The 22,612-nt window shown below is 46.4% G+C and overlaps 1 protein-coding gene across 1 annotated transcript in view; it reads left to right on the plus strand.

Annotated features, from left to right (window-relative positions):
- TRAK1 (trafficking protein, kinesin binding 1) overlaps window positions 1–22,612 on the plus strand; it is a 58,670-nt gene that overhangs the window by 19,781 nt on the left and 16,277 nt on the right. Inside the window, exons 3-12 of the mRNA XM_012653808.1 lie at window positions 1,921–2,037; window positions 4,311–4,411; window positions 5,015–5,123; window positions 6,966–7,044; window positions 8,040–8,170; window positions 8,809–8,883; window positions 9,454–9,591; window positions 13,858–13,934; window positions 15,164–15,400; window positions 16,690–17,006. Of these exons, the coding sequence (XP_012509262.1) occupies window positions 1,921–2,037; window positions 4,311–4,411; window positions 5,015–5,123; window positions 6,966–7,044; window positions 8,040–8,170; window positions 8,809–8,883; window positions 9,454–9,591; window positions 13,858–13,934; window positions 15,164–15,400; window positions 16,690–17,006 (1,381 nt within the window). The remainder of the gene's footprint in view (window positions 1–1,920; window positions 2,038–4,310; window positions 4,412–5,014; window positions 5,124–6,965; window positions 7,045–8,039; window positions 8,171–8,808; window positions 8,884–9,453; window positions 9,592–13,857; window positions 13,935–15,163; window positions 15,401–16,689; window positions 17,007–22,612) is intronic.

Consider the following 22,612-nt stretch of genomic DNA (forward strand, 5'->3'; position numbering starts at 1 on the left):
AGAGTAAACATGTCTTGGTAGACGGTGTGGCCAGTGTGGATAAATGCACAAAGATGAGCATCTGGGTTGACTGGGCAGAGTCACTGCATCTGCGTCCCCTTTGCTCTGTTGAGGGCCCTCTCCCGTGTTTCTTGGAGGGAGGGTGTGATGGGCAGGCACAGATTGCGGGAATGAGTTGGGGGGTTTTTACGGCCCACTTGCTGTGATACCCGCTGGCTTCTGGGATGGAAGACCCGGGAGACGATAACACTCGTCGTCCTGCAGGAGGGAAGTAAATTGCTGTGGAATCCAGACTCTTCTCCAAGTGTACTTGGACCTCAAGTGCTGTGCTCATAATTCAGCAAAATGCCTGCAGTTAGCAAAGGGAGGTGTGCTGCTATTGCAGGGAAAAATTTGGTGGATAGGTAAGAAGTTATAAATAAAAGCTGCTTATTCTTTTTATCATACAACTCAGTGAATAATAAAGCTACGAGACTTTCTCAAGGATATCTCAACTAGCCTGCCCTCCCCCCATTTAATGGATGAGGGAACTGGACCCAGGGATGTTGAAACAGAACCTAAACTCTCCCAGTTTAGAGTAGGTTGGTTCACCCAGAGCAGTTAAACTTGTGACCAATACTTACTGTGAGAACTGTACCTTAGGTTGTGTCCCAGTACTCACATAGGTAAATAGGTGACAAAAGTGTAAACATTCCCTTATTATGTGGAATCTACTTTGGTGTTTTCAGTTCTGTGCCGTCATATTTAATTAAAACAAAATGCCAGTTGCCATTACTAAAATGATTTCTCAATCCACCAGTGGCTTGAAAAAACTAATTCTATGGTGTACCAAATCCTTGCGAAGCCGAAGCCATTCACCTAGGGCCATGTGGGTAGTTAATGGCCAGTGTCAGAGCAGAACCTAGGATTCCTCCCCAGCTTTTTCCTACCCCAAAATATATGTTTCCATTCTTCTGCTTTTAAACTAGGTGAACAGAGTAATGAGCACAGACTTCTAAAATGATTTAGTTTTTCAGACTTTTCCTCCCCATCCAGCTCCTTCCCCCAAAGGTGAGTAAGTTGAATCTACCCACAGTTGCAAAATGATAAGTCTGCGTTTGGTGATGGCATCTTTCCACTGTCAGGGGACATATTTCTTCCCACAAAGGCAGCCGTGCCTTCATATGTCACTAAGGATTTTCCTCCGTGGACTGCTCTGTCTTAATTGATGTTATCAGCTGAACTAACAGAACATTCTGTGCCCTTAACATTGTCTTTGCCTCTGAAGTATGGCAATTTTATGCATTCTTTCTCCATCTTGAAAGCTTTTTAAAAAAAAAATAAAGCCTAAGTAGCCTTTTCTAAGTAAAAAACAAAACGAAAAAGGCATGTAATTGTTTTTCAGAGTAACTTTAAACATTTTTGTTTCATGAGTCGAAAACAAGGAACTCAGTAAATTCCACCCTAATGTATGCTAACGAGGCTGCCTCCCCGTGCCAGGGCTTAGCTTTGTTGTAAGAGCATTTTAGAACTTCTGTATTCATTCAACAAATAGATACTGAGTGATTCCATCTGCTGGGCCCCTGGCAAGACAATAGCCCAGCTCTCAGCAGAGACAAGTTACCAAATGATTACACAAATACCAACAGCAGTTGCAAATAAATGTTTCTGGAAGCATTCTTTTCCCCTATAGGAACAAAGGTGTGTTTTCATTAGGTTTTAAGGCTTCCCTTTCATTGCTTGATGTCTGCATAGCTCTTGCACATTACGTGGGCAGAGGTCACCCTTTTAACAGGCATCAAATGCCGATGTGCATGGTGAATTATTAATTCCTTTGTCATTTCTAGATGCCCTTGTTTTTCTCATTCGACACTGAGCACTGTGGGCTCCCTCAGGAAGCATGGGTCTTTCGAATCCGTGTTCTCCCTCTTGCCTTTATAGAAAGAGCGGGATTTAGAATTGGCTGCTCGGATCGGCCAGTCGTTGTTGAAGAAGAACAAGACGCTGACGGAGAGGAACGAGCTGCTGGAGGAGCAAGTGGAACACATCAGGGAGGAGGTAAGGAGCTGGTGGCCAAGACTTCTGGAAGGGTCTGCCCTGGGCTTGGGAGCCACAGGCCTGGCTGAAGGAGATGATATAATGGGGTCCCAGTTAAAATGGAAAGGCTCTCCCGAGGGAACGCCCAAGGCCTGAGCCCAGAGCTGCCTGTTCTGAAGTGGCCCCTTGGAGACCAAGAGCTGCCTTCCTGCAGCTCCTTCTGTTCCCTGTGGACGGGGTCGGACCTGTAGGCACAGTCTTCACTTAGTCGGCAGGCCCACGGTGCCCCGTCATGCGGGCAGGCCAGAGTATGTGGGGCCAGCTTGTCCTCCAGAGCCCAGACTCTAAGCATGCGGCTGATCGAGACGCTCCACGCTTGGCAAAAGCATGCACAGGCTAACATAACGATGAGCAGGGGCTCCTGGGTCAGTCGGGCGTGGGCAGCCGAAGAAGGAGCCCTGTTCGGAGGCTCACACACACAGGAAAGTGGCGATTTGCATTCGTCATTGCAACATAATTTTCTGCATGTAAAACAACCAAAAAAATAGCCTGTTATTTTCATGACAGAAACCCTATTATTTTCATGATACAAATCTTGAGGAAGGGCATGAAACTTTTAGGTTTATCTTAAGGAGGCCTAGGTTCAGGAGGAATGGAATGATCTTCTGGAGGGGGTGTGGTGTGGACGGGGCAGGGAGGCTATGGAGTCAGACAGCGTTGCTAGAACAAGGATTAGAAGCTTAGAGCCAGGCCCTACTTAGTGGCTTCTTTCCTGTCACCTGTTCTTTTACCACTGAATTTTAACTGTGAGGACTCTTCTTGTTTCTTCTCCCTTGTTTTCTATCAGAAACTTTCTTAGTGGGAGGGGATGCTTTTGTTCATGTCCCTAAGATGTATTCAGACTTCTTCCTTGTTAAAGTTATTCCCAGTACATTGTTATCTGGGTTTAATGATAATTTTAATATGAAGTATAGTTGCCGCTACATAAGAAAAGTTTTAATCCTAGGCCTTCTATAAAAGATGATCAGATAGAGCACTGTTGTGTTCTAGGAGAAATAAAGTGATTCCTGCATTCCCTGCCCTCAGCATCATGACGTGAATTCCCCTTCTTCAGGTGACCGATGAGAAAGCATGCCGGCTCAGCCTGGCCCCCTCTCAGCCCCTTTGGAGCAGAGGGACCTGCCACCTAGGAACCAGCAAATGGTCACCTTTCGGCTTCTTCACATTACTGTCCTTGCCTGGGACAAGGTTCATCTTGCACAAAGAGCCTCCTACTCTCTAGGAGTGTAAATACCTCCTTTTTCCTTGGAAAAGCTTTGAATTTGAAAACTGTAATATGTTCCCCTTTGGCATATCATTAAATTGTCAGTCTAAGTATTGAAGCTAAAACATTTATGCACATAAAGTTGGCTTCTCCGTGGAAGACACGATACATTCATTATGTTGTGTAGGAAAGTTGCAATAACCATAGACCCCAAGTCAAATTAGAAACAAGAAGGAATTAAAATGGAATTGTGATTCTCATTTGCCACACTGGGTTCCATATTCATCTATGCTGAATGGTGAAAGGGCAAATGAAAAATTTTACAGCACAGTTTGTTTATTTTAAAACCTTAAATATTAATATAAATCAGTGCAATTTGCAAAACCATGTCAATATGGCCAGTCCCTGATGGTTGCCTCTTTTCTCCATGTATCTGAAATTCTTATCTGGTAATCATTGAGTACAGAACAAGGTCTGGCCAGGCTTGCCCAGGAGCCCTTCGAGGGTGCGTCACAGGGTGGGGCTGTGTGTTAGCCAAGTGTGAGAGCGAGGGTTGATGACCTACTCGTGGTGACCCACCCAGAGCTGGCATCTCCGGGATTCTATTTGGATGTGGAATTTGGTTCTGGCAGAATTGAGGGGCCTCTTCATATGTTAACATGATCCATTGCTCTGACCGTTTTCCCAGCTGGTCCTCTGGCTCCTTCCAAAGCCCATGAGTGGTCTCAGTCCCTCAACTATCATTCTAGAACCTTCTAATCCCCTCTCTGCTCTTCTTCCTACCAAAGTAAAAATTAGGAATTTAGACAGGGAGGATGCTGCCAAAAAGTAATGGATTGTGTTTTTCTTAAATGGGATCAAACTCAGCCCTTGGAAACCCTATTTCTTTGAATAGCATGAAATGAGTTAAATGCCTTCACTTTCAGTGGGAAATTTTAAAAATGTTGTCACTAAGCAGTAAATATTTGAGCACGTGTAGGGACGTTACCACCTTTGGGAAGCAAATGACGGCCCCCGGCTCTGTCTGCAGGTGTCTCAGCTCCGGCATGAGCTGTCCATGAAAGATGAGCTCCTTCAGTTCTATACCAGCGCCGCAGAGGAGAGCGAGCCTGAGTCTGTTTGCTCAACCCCGTAAGTCACCAGAGGGCTGTGTTTCTGGAGGCCAGAGCACAGGCTGGCCACTGTCTCTGTCCTTGGAGTTGCCTAGGCAGGGTCACCTTCACCAGCAGTGCAGGTCAGCTGCTCTCAGCCATCCCCAGACCACACATCTGGGTTCAGATCTTGACTCTGCGACTTACTGGCTGCATGCTGTTGGCCAAGTAAAATACACCAGAAGTACTTAGGTCATAGGGTTATGAGCATTAACCGAGTGAATACATGCAGAGTACTTAAAACAGCTCTTGACACATAGGACTGCATTATGAGTATGAAATAAACTTCCAGACATCCCAGAATTGTGTAGGCTTCAAATAGAGTTGATTCCCCTGAATTCTGAGGTGATGTGACAACTGCAAATTGTGGATAAAGGGTTGGGATGTGGGTCCTAAGCGGTGGTGAGCCTGTGTGTCGAGGGCTGCTGTTTGGGGTTGGGAGAGCAGTCTGATGGGTCATCGTCACACCTGCGGGTCTCATGCCCTTTCTTTGAAGTAGCCCTTCTTTCTATGTCCATGTGGTTTCCAGGTGGTAGGGCGAACTGTCCCTCTCCCTAGATTGTGAGTGTACTTTCTCCCCCAGGTTGAAGAGGAATGAGTCATCCTCCTCAGTCCAGAATTACTTTCATTTGGATTCTCTTCAAAAGAAGCTGAAAGACCTTGAAGAGGAGAACGTGGTACTTCGATCCGAGGTGAAGTTTACTCCCTGCCCTTGCCCTTGCTGGAAGGGTGCTGGCCCCACTTGCCTCATCTGGCTAGAATGGCCACGGTCACAGGGCTGTGCTCAAAGGTGACGATGTGTGGAAGAGCCACATAGTGTGCCCAGGCACTGCCTGCCGGCGCTGCACGTGCCTCCGGGCTGGCGCAGACGGGCCTGGTGAATTATGCAGTGTGTGGACTGGGCGGAAGCTCCCGCGGTGAGGTCTTCCCGTGGTGTTCTCTGGCTCCGGCCACAGCACCTGAGGAGAAACCCAGCCTCGATTCTGTGTCACTGCGGATCAGATATGCTCTTAGGAAATAGTACACAGGAACTTGGAGCCATATTTCTTAAACAATTAATTTGAAAAGGTTGAGCTGAGGCAACTTGGGGACTTGTGCTTCTGAGTATCTTATTGGCTAAGCATTGTGCCAGGTGCTTTACCCACGTTATTTTTTTTAGTCTTCACAACAAGGCTTGAAAGCTGGTTACTCTGATTCTCATCCACAGTGAAAAAAATGGGCCCTGGGAAGTGTATTGATATTCCCAAGGTCATGCGAGTTAATAAATGACAAGGCCAGTATTTATAAGTCTGTGACTCTAAGTGCCACGTTTCTCCCCTTTAGCCACTGCCCCTCCCTAGAAACACTGATGCGTGCAGGATTAGTACTTTTTAATTAGTGGCGTGTTAATGTTCTCCAGCCAGAGGTGGTGTGGCACAGTATGGCCCTGTTTATCAGGTGTGAGCTATGGGCCACCTAAGCTGGCCCTGGGATCCCCAAAGCCCCTCCAGTAGGGCAGACTGTCACCTTGAACTTGTCCGCACATTGGAAAGATCTTCACGTCTGGACTGAACAGGATGCTCTCTTGTGTGTCCTATTCTCTTAGACCTCACCTCTTCCAGCTCCGTGTTTACTGATGGGAAACACAAACCCAGATTGACTAAGAACGTCCCGGTTTCCTCTGCCAGCCAGTGGCTGAGCAACACCACAGCCCAGTGCTCCCTATTCTGAGTCTGGGGCTGCCCCTTCCGGCATCTGCCCCAGGTAGCTCCTCCAGGCCTGGGCACCCCGCAACTTGGACTGTCAGAATCTTCACCCACATCTAGCTGAGTGTATCCGATCCCAGCTGCAGATTCCTGTGACCTCACCTGTGTTCTCAAATGTGCATTATCTCTCTGGGGTCAGGACCCAAGGGCTCAGAGACATCTTCTGTCCAACTGGCGCATTTTCTTTGGGCCTTCAGATCTCCGTTGTCTCACCTTTTTAGTGGGGTGCAAGTCGTCCCGAGTCCTGAGATTTTTTGCATGCTTTCGTGTTGGACCTCGCTGTTACTAAGCTGAACACAACAGGTTTAATTCCAACTCAGAACCTCATAGTTCAGTGCCTGGCAAATAGTAGGTGCATGATAAACGTTAGCCGTTCTTGTGTGGTTATCCTTAGGATGCCGCCGTAGGCAGGGCAGTGTCCTAGGCCCTGTGAGGGTCACAAAGCGTCCATATGTCTGAGTTGGGACAGACACAAATGAATAGACTGACTCGGTGGCTGTGCTTACAGTGTTTCAATCGAGCAGGGTGTGTAGCTCTCCTGCCCATTGCTGTGTGTGGCGCCCTCTAGTGGTACGCATTGTCAGCTTTTCTGCTTTGCGGGTACATATCCATTAACTAAGCAGGGAATTCGGATTTACTTTCTGTATTTGGGGGTGCAGTGGGTGACAGGTGGGGAGATGTGAAGGGTGGCTTCCCAGACCCAGGTTAGTGCTTCTGCATGCCTCAGCCCTTGCCTGCCCCACCAGTCCAGGTGTGACATGGGGCCTCTGACCTGGGTCTTGCCCGCAGGCCTGCCAGCTGAAGACCGAGACCATCACCTATGAGGAGAAGGAGCAGCAGCTGGTCAACGACTGCGTGAAGGAGCTGCGTATGTCCCTGGCCCGGCCTCCCCGCCCCCCACTCCCTCTTTTTACTTTCTCGAGTATGCCGTCATTTTGATTGGATAGTCTCCCTGCCAGCCTGTGGCTCAGTAGCATTTTTCTTAAAACTTGAGGCCTCTCTGACCTTGTGACCTTGTGTGGCACCTCCCTCCCTCCCCATTTATGAATTGGGTGCTAGGTTACCAGCCATACATTATCTCAGTTTCGTACTGAGATGGATGTTGTAATATTGGCTTTCTACTGGAATATTGCCCGGCTACAGAAACCTGTGTTGAAGATGTGGAAAAACTGCTTACTGCTAGTATTAATAATTTGATTTGTAGAAGTTGGGGCCAGGATTGTCAGCTTTGCAAAGACTTACCCCTACCCTCTTTATTGTAAGTTTACAAGTTAAGGCAAACGGGCAAAATGCTAAGTATTTTGCATTTTGGCAAAATGCTAAGTAAATGAAACACACCCCATGTTCAAATCTAGTTAAATGAGTTGTGGCTCTGAATATGGGTTGGAAACCCCAAGGGAATGGAATTGCACTGTACATCATCAGTACCTTTCTAGAACAGGGTGCAGCAGGGGTTTCTGTTAGTGATGTGGATTTGTTCATGGGTGGAACGTGGGAACTTTACTAAACACACCTGTGTTTGGTGTGGCACCTCCTGGCTGACTCCTGGAGCCTGCCTGATTTGCTTTAGGAAGACAGCCTTGGTCAGTGGGGTTGGGATCCCACACTGAGCCCAAGAGCAACCAACAGCTAGGGGACCAGGTTCCTTCTCATGACTGGTTGAGCCTTGAAGAAACCGCTTGGCTTCCCCATGCAGGAAAGTGATTACTGTAAGTTCCTTCCTCCTGCACCCTCTTCCCTCCTCTCCCCATCTTGTAATAAAGATGGTTTTTCCTGTACAAACCTTGAAGAAAACTGCTCTCTCTGGGTCTGTGTGTGTGGTTTCCTGACGTAACTCCTGTGATTATTGTATTTTTGTCAAAGGAGATGCCAACGTCCAAATTGCTAGTATCTCAGAGGAATTGGCCAAGAAGACTGAAGATGCTGCCCGACAGCAAGAGGAGATCACACACCTGCTGTCACAAATCGTTGATTTGCAGAAAAAGGCAAAAGCTGTAAGGCATTTCTCTGGCTGATACAACAGTGGCCATGCTGAGATGGGAAGGGACATTTACTCCAGAAGACAGTGCTCTTTAGTTTCATATCTTAGGATTTGTGCTGCCCCTTTGGAGAAAAAGCTTAGTACATTCAATAGTATAAAACTGGTTGCCCTGAATTGACGAGGAGTCTCATTTGTGACCACTTATCTCCTGAGAAAAATGTGCACATTAACAGAATTCATTAAAAGCATGCTGTTATTATGGAGTTTTATAATTTAACTTATGGATCATCTAGTCTAGTATTTGTTTCTATAAGTGTGCCCAGTGTGTTCTGCAGCAAAACAATATCCCCTTGAGATTTAAGATGAAGTAGCAGAATCAATTTAGTTTCTGGTATTAGACCTTTGCTATTAGTGTGAGGGGAAATGCTTACGGAGAGCTTTGGAGGTGGAGGTGGGTGGCCTACGGAGAATGAATACGGATGTAGGAAAGACTCTGCCTTCAAAATTGCATAAAAGACAGAATTCTACTTCAATGTAAGATAAACATCTCATTGTAGAAAGTGATGAGATCACAGTAGATCAGGAAATAGAGGGGAAAAGAAGGACTTACCTCAGTATCTTAGAAGATGATTTATCTCTGCCACATTTTAGTGCGCGGTGGAAAACGAAGAACTCGTCCAGCACCTGGGGGCCGCTAAGGATGCCCAGCGGCAGCTCACGGCCGAAGTGAGTATCTCTCCCTCATTTCTTCAGGGCCTCTGATCTCAGTGAGGGTAGATCAGCCTCCCTTGACAGCTTCGGTCATGTCCATCTTAACCGTTTTTATATTGAATTTAATTTCGTCTTTACTCATGAGGTAGTTCTCAGTTGCACCTGACTCTGTGCCCACCGGCACTGTTACTGGCTGCGAGCACCTGGGAGGCTGGGCTCTGCACCAGCTGAGCCTGCCACGTGCAGCTGCCCTGTAAATGTTCAAATAAGTGAAACAACCAACATGGAGCCCCATTCACAGATGTGGCTTGATACGAGAGTGGGACAATTTGCCTTTTCTTTTGATTGTAGTTGATTTTTTCACAGCTGCCTGTGGTTAGTATTTTAAAAGATTTCTGAGTCTGTAGGCTTGCCCCAAGTCAAACAAAAAGCAAGTCTTGCAGGCGCTTTGTCATTTAGCCACAGGCCCACAGGGCAGCCAATTCCAGGGGGTGCTGGGGACTCTGGCTGTCAGGTAGGTAGGTCTGTGCGCAGCTGGGTGCTCAGGAGATCCTGACCGTCCTCCTCTTTCCCGGTCTCCCGCAGCTGCGTGAGCTGGAGGACAAATACGCAGAGTGCATGGAGATGCTTCATGAGGCGCAGGAGGAGCTGAAGAACCTCCGGAACAAAACCATGCCCAACACCACCTCCCGGCGCTACCATTCACTGGGCCTGTTTCCCATGGTGAGCTGGTGATTTCTTCCCAACCGGAGGGCAGCAGGGACCCTGGCACTAGGAAGGTGGCGTCTGACAGTCCGACCACTGGAGTTGGGGCTTTACAGTTAGCTTCTCACTCTGCAGCTCGGATCTGGATCTGAGTCAAGGGTGCTTGAGCCCAGCTGATGGCTTCTTAACTACATGAGATGAAATTGCTTCTTTATTTTCCATCCCTCTAAATCTGTCGTCTTTTTCCTCCTGCCATCAAGAGATAAATTTAGTGGGAACCTCAGATATTTGGAAGATGTGACTTATACGGGTTGAGCATCTCCAGTCTGAAATCTGAAATGCTCCAAAATCCAAAACTATTTGAGCATCAACATGATGCTCAAAGGAATCAGTCATTGGAGCATTTTGGATTTCAGACTTCTGGATTAGGGATGCTCAACTGGAATGTATTCTGGAAAAATTCCAAAATCCGAAAAAAATCCATAATCCAAAACACTACTGGTCCCAAGCATTTTAGATAAGGGATGCTCAAGCTGTACCTAATTTTTTCTGACCTCATTAGAGTATGTGCTGTTTTAGCCTCAGAAGTGCATTCTGGAATTCCTAAAATGCCCATACAGTTTTGCTGATTCTTTATATGCTTAGTAATCATTTTCTTGGTGGCTTTAAGTATCTGTGATCTAAAAAAAAAAATTCTCTTTGTGCTTGAACTGGTTATTTTACATTTTTCATATTATTTCCCCACAATCTAATTTTTTAGCCCTGGCCTGATTTGTTTCTTGTTTGGGCTTTGGGGGAACATTGTTGAGAAGGGCATTTTCCAGGAGGTTAATCTCCTTGTAGGAGTTGGGCAACACAGGCTGAATCAAATGTTACAGGGGTATGAGCTCACTCATCTTCTATGAGACTAAAGCCCCTTGAAGGTGGGGACCAGGTCTTATTTGTAATGTTTTCCCTCTTTCAATACTGTGTACCCAGCACAGCGCTTGGTATGTTGTAGAATCGTGGACACTTAATGGATACTACATGCAGATGGATGGATGGTTGGATGGATAGATGGCTTGAAGAGTGAATTCCAAAGAACTCCTTTATATTCAGGTTTCACTTACATGGTTTGATGAAACAGCAAATTCTCTCTGAAGAGAGAAGAGCTTTAGAGAGAAACTCCCCCAAGTGAGATAGGAGCGGATGGCTGTATAAATGTGTGTGAAATTTGGTCCCTTCTGAATTTGGCCTTTCCTTGGAGCTCTCTTTCCCTTCAGCCTCCCATTGCCACCCCCAGCAGATACTGCCCCCACCCTACTCCTTGTCTGGCTCACTTTCCCTAAATCAGGATCTCTTTGCTTTGCTTTTACATGTCAAAATCAGGCTAGATCTTTCTTTCTCTTTCTCTCTTAACTTGGTTGAAATGTAAGAGAAACCAAAAAGAAAGACACAATCAGCTTTTCAAAGGGCAGATGGGTGATCCATTGATTCCAGGAATCCCAGTAAAAGCAGCAAAGAACACTCTGACCCCCACGTTCCCCGATCTAGCACTAACTGCACTCAGCTCACACGCTGGCCTGTGTAGCGCTGCGGGCTCCTTGCCTGGGTTCGCCTGCTTCCTGGCTCCTCATCTTGGTGCAGTGAGTTCCTGGGCACCCACATTCACTCCACTGCCTTACTCACTCTCAAGGACAAACCTTGTCTTTGAAAACTAAACCATTGCATGAGAACAGTTGAATTGAAAATTTGCATTTCAGTTTCTTCTGGAGGGATTTTCAGCTTTCATATTTGCTGAGGTAAAGCTTTTGTTTGCCTTTTTCTGTTGCTGTTGGGATAGCCCCGTTTTTAAAGCTGGCTATTTTAAAAGTGCATTATGCATTGAAGATATTTAAAGCAGTCTAAAGATTGCACCATGCAGAATGCCCAGATCCACCTCTTTTGCTCCCTGCCATTCTAATTGCTGAATAAAACAGTGAGTAGCAGTTTTTGCTCAACTGTGTCCCCAAGTCTCTTGCCTTATGGCAGGATTTCTTAATCTGGAGTCCACAGACTGAATTCAGGAGGCCTGTGAACTTTGAAGGAAAAATATATCTATTATTTTCATTACTTTTTAACTGTATTCAGTACTTCCTTCCTATGTGAAGGTTGACAACAAGCCACAGTGACATTAGCACCGCCCCTGACTCTGTCACAGTAGAAATCACAGGTGTTTTCATAGCACATTTCAGTTGTTACAGATGCCTCAAAATACCACTGATGCTAATCTCCACTTCAAAATGACAGTAATTACCAGTCCTAAAGCCATATATATGTATGTATGTATATCACAAATGTTATTATATTGATATAATTGCCTTCCTTCGTAATCCTAATAATTTTATTCATTTAAAAATATTATTCTGAGAAGAGGTCCACAGGCTTCCCCAGACTGCCAGAGGGGGAGGGTCATGGCCCAGAAAAGTCCGAGAGCCTGCTTATGACTTTATCCCAGCATTGCTTTGAAATTGCTATGTAAACAGTTGTTATTCTGTATTTTTTTATTTGTATATATTTTTTTAATTTTCCATCTGAGGTAGGTAGAATCCAAGGATATGGAACCCATGGATTGGGAGGGCCGACTCTAGAAATTTGATATCTTGTTTTTCTTAAGGCGTATGAAGCTCCCTTCATCTCTGTTTTGCAGGACTCCAAATGTAAATTATATGGTGAATAACAGTATTAAGAAAAATAAGCTGACTTGAAAAGATGTCAGACTCACCTAGGGAAGCCCTTTACCAGACTTACGTTTAGTGGCAATTTGTGGGTAATAATTACTAAATAAAATCGCATATTTGTGAATAAGAATTGAAAACAAGCCCAGCAGCCCTTACTTGATTGGGCTTCCTGCTGGCTCCTGTGGAGTCTCCCCACTTGGTTCCAGCCTCCAGACTGGCACGTCCCTGTGGACTGTGGGGCTGGGAGGTGGATGCCCTGGAGTCCCCATGTACTGTCTGCTGGGAGCCACTGGCCACAAGTGGCTATGTAAATTTTAATCAATTAAAATGAAACACAACTAAGAATTCAGTTGGTCAGTCACACTGGCCACATTTCAAGTGCTCAGTAGCTACCTGTGGTAGTGGCTCTCATATATACATGCCCCAGTGAAGAGAGAGAACATTTCCATCATTGTGGGAAGTTCTGTTGATTAACACGGATTTAGCTCTTCCCTTTAGGTTGTCCTGAGCTCTCCTGGTGCTCAGCAGGTGCTTTTGTGTGCACACTTGGTCCTGTGGGCATCCACCTGCATTGCGTAAGCGATTGTTCAGAAAAGTAGCAAAGACTTAAATGTGTTTGGGTGTCTGCTTGGGAGGAAATGTGAGATTCCTGGTGGAAACAGGAACCTTGCATTTCCTGAGCAGGTTGTTAAAAGGTGACAGGCCATGGATAGTTGGGGAGAGGAACTTCCCTTGTGGGAGGCCAGGGAGGACGAGAGCAGAGGCCTAGAGATGACAGTGCCCATGACTCAGGTCATGCACGTAGAGACCTTCTCTTCAGCACAGAGCCAGAGTGCCCTTTGGAGGTGGGGAGGGCTTGCTTGGGAGCCAAAGCTGGAGGGCCATCTGGGGATAGGGAACCTGTGGCCATAAGGTCACATGTGGCCTTCTAGGTCCTTAAGTGTGGCCTTTTGACTGAATCCAAATTTTACAGAACAAATCCTTTTATTAAAAGGGGTGCAGCAGAGAAAGATGAAGCTTTTCTTGCCTCCTTTGGCACTTAAAAAAGAACACTCTTGAAATCAGAAGGCCACAGGTTCCCCGCCCCTGCATGGTCTGTGCTAGAATCCTGGATGAGCCGAGGGATGCAGCAGACCCTGTAGACAACAGCTTAGCCTGGCATGTGGGCTGTGATGCCATGCATATCCCTGTTTGTAAGCTCGGAGGTATCTGGAAATTCACCTGTCCCCATCATTCTGAACATACTCTTCCCCCTGTAAGTTCTCTGTCCCTCCTTATAGCTGCAGTTGCAGCTTCATGATTTGGCCAAGGGAACACAGGGTCTGCTTTCAGACACTTAGCTGCATGTGAGTTAGGGGCTTAAAACTCAGTGCCTGATGATACGGCTACATTCAGAATCTGCCTTGGCGGTTGCTCAGCCAGGGTCTCCAGCAATGGAGGAAGCTGTTAGCCTTGTGTTGTGGGACCTCTGTGGGCTTCTGGTGGCTCAATTTACTGTACGTGGCTCACCTGGCTGCATACCTCTTTTAGAGACAGAGCATGTGAATTGCTGCTCACTTGGCGTGTGTCTTCTGGCTTTTCCCAGGACTCCTTGGCAGCAGAGATCGAGGGAACAATGCGCAAGGAGCTGCAGCTGGAAGAGCCTGAGTCTCCAGACATCACGTACGGCCAGTTTTTATTGTTCTGAGCCCCTCAGAGACAACTTGTGACCTGTGTTGTTCAAAAACCAGCAATGTTTGGGCCTCAGACACCAACAGTGATGACTGTGGTCCTTTCCGGTCCAGATCAAGGGAAATAATAGGACACAGCTGACAACATCCCTTAGCTCCTCTTATTAGGTTTTAAAGACAAATTATGAACTTCCAGAAAGTTCCAGAAAAGGAGAGATGTATTTCCCATCTCTCTTAACACAAGCTCCATCTTGACATAGCTGCACATTTTTACCTTTCCTTTCAGTGGAGAGCATTACTTTAAAAAATGTTTTAATGTCTGTTAGGAAAAGAAATATAGTGATGTGGTATGAGATACAGAGGGCGCCTCCAGGGGTGGGAGCAAGGCTTCCATCTCCTTTGTGAATATACCCAGGGACGTCGGCTTCTACTATCTCTCTTCCTACTTCAGATCTTGTGCTTGGCCTGTCCCAAGGTGTTTATAAGGAACCTGTGGACCAGGTTTCATCACGATTTCTCTGTACCCAAATTCCACAGACAGAACGTATATGAGATCCTGAGAGTGACAAGTGTCCAAGTGAGCTTCAGTGTATGTGTGTCACCCTCTGCAGCCCCTAAGGAAGTGGCTGTTATAGAAATATGCCTACCCATTTCTCTTTAAAAGAGAACAAATTAGCATCAAAATGTGGGTCTGCTCTTAGAAATAACAGTTTCTTAAAATAGACAAGTCTGGGATTTTTCATCTCACTGTAGAAATTTAAGACTAATTTTAGGTCATGGTTTTTTTTATGCGAATTGTCAAAAAATATCCATTTACAAATATTTATTGAGCCCTACCACATGCTACACTGCCTTCCTGGAGCCTGCATTGTGGTGCATATCATGAAATAAGAAAACTAGCTGAGAGACAGAAATAATACGTAAGTATTTTTATTTATAGGTCAAGCTTTAGGGATGTGAAAAGCAGTATCACTCTTGCTAGCACACAACTGTGCATTAGTGTCCTGGATTCAGTGGGTGTTGAGTGTCTCAAATTTCACGTTGTGGAGGAGGCCGCCAAACACCCTGAGAAACACGTGGCAGGCACAGGATAGCAGGCTGCTGGGGGCCTCGTCGTGGGCCAGGTGCCTTTTTGGCTCCTCAGTTGATAATTTTTGGAGGGTTTAACTCCAAAGTCATTCCTGCATTTGCTTATTCATGGGTGTTGTGCACTCTCTCCAGTCACCAGAAGCGTGTCTTTGAGACAGTGAGAAACATCAACCAGGTGGTCAAGCAGAGGTCTCTGACCCCTTCCCCCATGAACATCCCTGGCTCCAACCAGTCCTCGGCCATGAACTCCCTCCTGTCCAGCTGCGTCAGCACCCCCCGGTCCAGCTTCTATGGCAGTGACGTGGGCAACGTTGTCCTTGACAATAAGACCAACAGCATCATCCTGGAAACAGAGGCAGCAGACCTGGGGTGAGTGAGCTGTGAGTTTTTATGTTTCTGTTTTGGGGAGAAGAGAGGTAGTATGAGCGAATGCAGTTCAGTAATGGTAAGAGGGAGGTTGATGAGAATTGCCTGAAAGATACAAACATTACAGTTCCCCAGATCTGTTCTACCAACCCACTGAGCGTACGCATATCCTTGATACTGATATTTTAACCAGTTTAAAGAGGTATAACAAGATGATACCAGAAAGTCTGCTTTTCTATAAACTGCTAGAAGGAGAGGGATTAATGAATATTTCTTCTGTTAATCTTCACTGTTAGACTACAAAATAGACATTGTTTTGTGACCCCTCTGTACCTTGGATATTGGAAAAGCTGTGGAGGACTCAGGCTCTCTGTCTGCTGATCAGAATCTGGTTTGCTTCAGAAGGTGGGGTGCAGGGAGTCCCACAACTGTCTGTCATGCTGTGCATCTGTAGAGTGGGCCTTCCTCAGCAGCATCAGTTCCTCTTTGTCCTGAAGCCTTGCAGAACTTCCTCCCTCCACCAACATTGTCCACTTTGTGCACCCTTTTCCTTAATAAAATTGATTCTTCTGGACCGATTGGGTCAGACAGAAAACTCCTTGATCATAGCTGGGGTTTTTTGTTTTGTTTTGTTTTGTTTTTTGAGACAGAGTCTTGCTGTGTCACCCTGGCTAGAGTGCAGTGGTGTGATCACAGCTCACTGCAACCTCAAACTCCTGGGCTCAAGCCATCCTTTCGCCTCAGCCTCCCAAAGAGCTGGGACTACAGGTGTGCACCACCACGCCTGGCTAATTTTTTCTATCTTTAGTAGAGATGGGGGTCTCAGGCTGGTCTCGAACTCCTGACCTCAAGCCATCCTCCTGCCTTGACAGCCCAGAGAGCTGGGATTACAGGCGTGAGCCACCGCCTCCAGAGCTGGTTTTGTTCACAGTTGCGTTTTCAGCTCCTTTGCATCAAGGGGAAAGAGAAGCGTCCCTTGAACCAGTTGCCCTTCTGGTGGGCAGGAACTGCAACCTGCAGGTTTCTTCCTAAATGTTCCTGAGGGAGATGTTTAGAGCGACTGGATTTTACTTAGTATGTGCAAATTTTCATTCCATTTTAGTCGTCGACACCTCCCCCCCCCCAAGAAACCCCACAGAACCCTACTGAGGGGAGCAGTTGTTCAGGGCCGGCATTTGTCTCTGGTTGTCGCCTGCACGTCAGCAGCCCGTCTTTGCTTCCCAAGACGTCCCGCCACGCTTCCTCAGCGCCCCCTGCCGGTGGCCCGCTCTCACGCCCGTTTCTCCTTCCAGAAACGACGACCGGAGTAAGAAGCCGGGGACGCCGGGCACCCCGGGCTCCCACGACCTGGAGACGGCGCTGCGGCGGTTGTCCCTCCGCCGGGAGAACTACCTCTCTGAGAGGAGGTTCTTCGAGGAGGAGCAGGAGCGGAAGCTGCGGGAGCTGGCGGAGAAGGGCGAGCTGCGCAGCGGCTCCCTCACGCCCACCGAGAGCATCATGTCCCTGGGCACGCACTCGCGCTTCTCCGAGTTCACCGGCTTCTCCGGCATGTCCTTCAGCAGCCGCTCCTACCTGCCCGAGAAACTGCAGATCGTGAAGCCGCTGGAAGGTGACCGCAGCGGGCCCCGGCCCCTCTCCGCCCTGGTCGGCGACTCCCTGTGGGCCCTGCTGCACCTGCGGCAGGCGGGCCCCGTGTGTAACGCCTACTCCTTCTTCTTCCGCGACAGCCACCCGCGCTGCTGGTTCGAGTTCCTCTAGCCAGCGCAGGCGGACGGCGCCGGAGGACGGGCCGTCTGGTCCCCGCCTGTGCCTTTAGAACCTTAGAAATACAAGCCTTCCGTAGCGCGATGGGCGCTGCTGACTCAAAAATCGACTGGGTCAAGCCTGGGGGGATCTGAGAAGTGCGGAGAATTAAGGCTTTGGCTTGTCAGAAATTTGATGCCAGGGAGGGGTGCCAAGCAAATGCTGTTTTTGTTTTGGTTTTTTTTCCCCCCAATAGCCACCTGAAAATGATTTGTGGTCTCACGTGTTCTGATTTGATCTCACACATTCTGATTTGTAGAGTCCGAAATTCGGCCAGGAAGCGGGTGGCTGTGGAGGGAAGTGAGTTCTGCACCTCCAGCGGCCCTTCGCCAGGGGCAGTTCACGGTTTTAGTATTAGGGGCTCCTCGGATGATTAAATTCATGGAAAAACTGCCTTTCTTCTTTTTTGTTGCTTTAGGCATTATAAAACGTTTTTTCGTTTACCTACTACCACCCCTACCAAAAGCTACCAAGCGTTTGTATTTTTCATTTTGTATTCTTTTAGTTTGGAAACCCATATGAATTTGAGAAGGTGTTTTAGAATTCTCTGTTACATTTCTAATACAAAGCCAAATCAGAATTTCTATGAGGCAATATTTCTCAACTTTCTGAAAATTATTGCCCCCTGTAAGGAGCCTTTTTAGACATTTTTTTCCTAATCTTATCCCCCTCATGAACTTTTAATAACACAGATATATTGTTGTACTATAACGTATATCTGTGCTCTGTGCCTGAAAAGAATACAATTATTTTCACTTCAAAATAACCTGTGTTTGTCCCCTTGGGGGCAATATTGCCCCTGTTGAAATTGCATGCTGTAAGGTGAGGTTGTGCTTGTAAAAGACCCGAGACATGAGCGGGTCCCATATTCTCCTAAGGAAGGAAGAGCGGGCTATTTAGTTTTTATGATTACTTTTAAATTGTATAATTGAGGTGCTTCCTAGAGTTCAGAAAAGGTATGGCTCATTCTTTTTAAATTGTTTATTTGGTTGTAAGCTTGGTGATTGTTTGCTGATCCACATTATATCTGTTTTTCTTTCAATAAAATCTTTCATTTCTGCAATTTTATTTTCCGCCTTACTTTTCTTTTTTTCTTCCTTTGTCTCTCAAAGATCATTGGAATTTATCATCTCTGCCTTGTCTGCTTTCTATATTTGATTCTGCATTTCATTAGATCTTCCAAGAATATGTTTTTGGATTAATTTTCAAAGCACATCACAAGAAGAGATTTTTAAAAATTTGTTTTGACCAATTCATCTTTATTTCTTTTGATCTTGTGACTTAGTGGTATTTTTGTGATCAGTTAATAAAAATAAGAGGAAATCCTATTAGATTGGCAAGATGAATTTTATCTATAGTACTCTGCTCCCCTGGAGGCCAAGTCACTACCATTAAAAAGTCATGACTTACCACTATGGTCTGTAATATATCCTCATGATATAGGTCCATTGGGCTCCATTTTGTAGTTCTGTCTTCTTAGCTGTTTAAAATACATCCAGTATTTTCTTTCTTCCCTCCCCTCCCAGTTATTTTTTGTGTTACTATGTTAAATTTGATAAGGTGGGGTGCTGACATAGAAGTCTGCCTGACTTCAGGTTCAGCACAGCTCTGTGGTGTTGGATAAGTTACCCCACCTTTTGAGCCCTGTTTCCCTTAGTTATCAAATAGGCTCATAGCTATCAAACACGATTGCGGTGAGGAGTGAATGTGATGTGTTTTGTATTGCGCCTGGCACCTAATAGGTGCTTATTAAACTTGGGCTCCCCAAACTTGTCCCTATTCTGGCAGCTCAAGTCTACAGGGCCAAGATACTGGTGTTGAGACCTGGACCAGCATCCTGCTAGGGTCATATTCTTACCTTATCCTTTTCCATTGGCCTGCTGAGAAGCTGATAGGATTCCCATGATCTCCAGCAGCCCAGGGAAAAGTACCCTGGAGAATGTTGGCTGGGATCACAGTAGATAGCCAATCTGTGTCTACCATCTATGTCTCCCTTACCTGTTTAATAATCTTGCCATCTGCTTATTGCGTCAGCCAAAATAGCTGAGCTAGGTGTTTAAGAATGCTAGCACTCTTGTCTCTTCATCTTACCTGATAAGTTTTAAGCAAGTAAACAACAAACATTCAAACTAGAGAAAGAGAGATCTGTGTTAAAAAGACTGAGGCAGGCGGTATTTCTTTTCCTAAATTTTGCTCTTCCTTTCTGATTAATTATAACCATAGTAGTATTTCCAGATAAACACTGTGTAATTAAGAGAAAGTATATACTTCTAAGCTGTGCATTATTCCCCAAGTTTTGTTCTTTTAAGTCCTGGCTGCTCCTCTGACATCAGTGGGTTTGGTTTTCTTCTCCTTTGATGATGTGGAAACTTTTTAGCAGGAACACTGGGATGTAGAGGGAAAGGGGCAGTGGCCATCGTTAGGTTTCCCCTGCTGTCCACACCCTTGTTCCATAGAACTTTATCTTGGTGCCAACCACAAACACGAAGGTTCCTCTCTTTCCTTGTCCTGTTGCCTAATCCCTGCCTCATTTTTATGTGGGTGGGAGGAGTGGGCCAGTGTTATGTTGGGAGTTGGCAATGGGAGGTAATACAGTGATTCTCCAGCTTTGTGTTTGACAAGCAAAGGCAGCCAGGCTGAGGGATGAGCTGGGGAAATGGATAGGGAAGAGGCAACCTGGGCTCTGACTGAGATGCGATTCATATTCAATTTTAATTTCTGTGCCCTCTTGTGTGAAAGGAGGGGCTCGGGCAGCCAGGAGATGGGTAGAATTTCTTGCTGGTGGCTCAGGCAGCAGGGAGGCGAAGTGTGAGATGTCCTGCCCAGGTGCTGGGCTTGGCAAACCCTCTAGGGGCCTTGGGACCAGCCAGGAGTGGAGAGAGTCCATGAGCCCCACAGCATTACATAACTGAAATAGCACAGCAGGGTTTGAGAAAACACCTGCGTGGGGGTTAGAAAAGCATTCAAGGGAGTTATCAATTAGATTTCTGAGACTTGCATATGTGAGGCCTCTTCACTGCTGAGAGCCAGTGCAGAGGGGTTGAGAGTGGATACTGGAGCCAGCCTCAGTTTCAGTCCTGGATTGGCCACTTGCCAGCTGTGCAACCTCTGGCAAGTTACTTTACCACTCTGCACTCAGTTTCTTCATCTGTAAAATGGAGATGGCAGGGTTATTGTGAAGATTTAACAAGTTATAAGTGTAGACCTCTCAGAAGAGTGCCTGGCACGTAGTAAGTGCCCGATAAAGGTTAGCTGTTCTTACGTAAGTAAGGGATGTCCAAAGCATGGGGTAAAAATCCATGTATGATGCATGTTTCCACATCTTTTAGTTGTAGTTAGAGTCCTTGGCTATGCAGTTTTAGGGAATGCACTTCTGTAGCCTCCTTAATGCCACACATCAGACCCTTTGTAGCCTGCTTTCTCTCTCGAGCCCATCCTTGGGAGGTGGAGAGATGAGTCAGTCTGTTGAATAGATGGAGGAACGTGGCCTGTGGGCCTCTTGTTGGGGCCCCGACTTCCAGCCTCCAAGTTCTTTCCCTGTGGACTGTGGACATCTCAAGCCCCTTTCAGAAGGACCAGGAGATGAGGCTTTTCCTTGCCGTGGTCCTTCACTTTCCAGAGTCTGTTGGCTTTCCCTTTCTTCCCCTTCCAACATTTGAGGCGATGTGGCCAACTTGTACCTGTGGATTTCTCATCATCCTTCACAGACCCCAGTGTGTAGAGCTGGACATGACAATGGCTTCCTTAAGACTTCTCCCTTGCTAAGACTTCTCACCGGCCTGTGCAGCCAGTGAGCACATGGACAGGGGCACATTGGGTAATGTGAATGGGGGTCCCCATGGGTGGCAGAGAATTCCCATCGGCAGAAGTGCGTATCTCCTGGCAGGCCCTGGACACCCACCGGGAAGTTTTGCTGCTGACCGTTTATGCAGCTAGGGGCCAGGGCTTCTGGATGGAACACTGAGTCCTCGTTGTTTTCCAACCTGTGGATTTGGGTGAGTGTGGTCAGTGTGAGATTACCGAAAGAACCTGGCCTTTAGCTCTGAAGCCTGGCCGTGCCACCACTAATTAAGTGACTTTGTAAATTTGTCTAACTTTAGACAGCCTCTGCTCCCCCATCTTTAAAGTGTATAATATTACTTAGTTCATAGGGTCATTTTGAGGAGTGAGTTGATGCAATACATGCAGACAAACTGCCACACAGGCATGCTTCAATACATGGTAGCTTAATTAAAAAAAATAAATGTGGTGGCACCTGGGACTCAAAATCCCGTGAGCTGGTCTCAGCAGGTCTGTGAAGTCCTGGCAGTGTTGGACAGTGTTGCTGGCACGCAAGCTCTCTTTCTTTGGGGAACATGTCCTCGCCAAAGGGAGCTCTCGTGCTTCCTTCAGATTCTCAATATATCTGAGAGTTAAGAACCACAGCTCTAGAGCAAGGTTTCTTGATGTTGGTGCTGTTGACATTGGAAGCTAGATCGTTCTTTGTTGTGGGGCCTGTCCTGGGCATCGTAGGATGTTCGGCAGCATCCCTGACCTCTTCCCACCAGATGCCATTAGCATCCCCCTCTTCCTCCACAGTTGTGACAACCAGAATGTTTCCAGACATTGCCAAATGTCCCCTGGGGGTAAAATCATCCCTAGTTGAAACCACTGCTCTAGATATATATTGCCACCTAGTGAGAGAACAGGTATGTGATGCCCTCTTTCATTATATTCACTCTTAACTATCTTACTTCTTTTCTTTTTTGCATTTGGAGTATTTTTTATTTATATTCAATAGATCCAGATTAAGCAGATTGCTATTATACACGTACAGACATGAAACTGGGATAGACCTTGAAGTGGGTGTCTAGGAACTCTTTAAACATGTATTAGCAGTACGTATGGTTTTTTTTTTTCTTTAAAGTGGATTTGAAATTGCCCACTTAGAAAATTTTTTCAACCTTCCTGGCTGAGATTGTTCCTGCCTGAGAAGTTATTTCCCAGTGGTGTCTGGGCACACAAGAAGGTCCTTCCTCATCCCACCACCCTTCTTTTATTTTGGCTTCCGAGCTGCTGGTTCCTAGCATCCCTGGTTCCTTTTCTTCGCTCCCCAGGGCAGCCTGGTAGCCTGAGGGGATTCTCGCCTACCCAATAAGTATACCCTTGGTAAACCCATGGCAACCATCTGGGCGTCCATTTGTGTGGGCATCCATTGTGCTCCTGCCTTCTGATGCCTGAGAACCTTTTCAAAAGTGTCTTTTGAATGTAGAATATTTGTTTGTGTGACTATCTACACTTGGTTGACTTCATCTGTAGAATGGGGCTAGAACTCGGCCTCATAGTCCATCCACCAGTATGACCAGCATCACGTGAGGTGTTTGTAAATATTCCAAGGGGAAAAAAGGGTTGCTTCGTCAAATGGGTTAGGCA

Source organism: Propithecus coquereli, unplaced genomic scaffold, assembly GCF_000956105.1.
Source record: "Propithecus coquereli isolate 6110/MARCELLA unplaced genomic scaffold, Pcoq_1.0 Scaffold1, whole genome shotgun sequence".
Classification (NCBI taxonomy): Eukaryota; Metazoa; Chordata; class Mammalia; order Primates; family Indriidae; genus Propithecus; species Propithecus coquereli.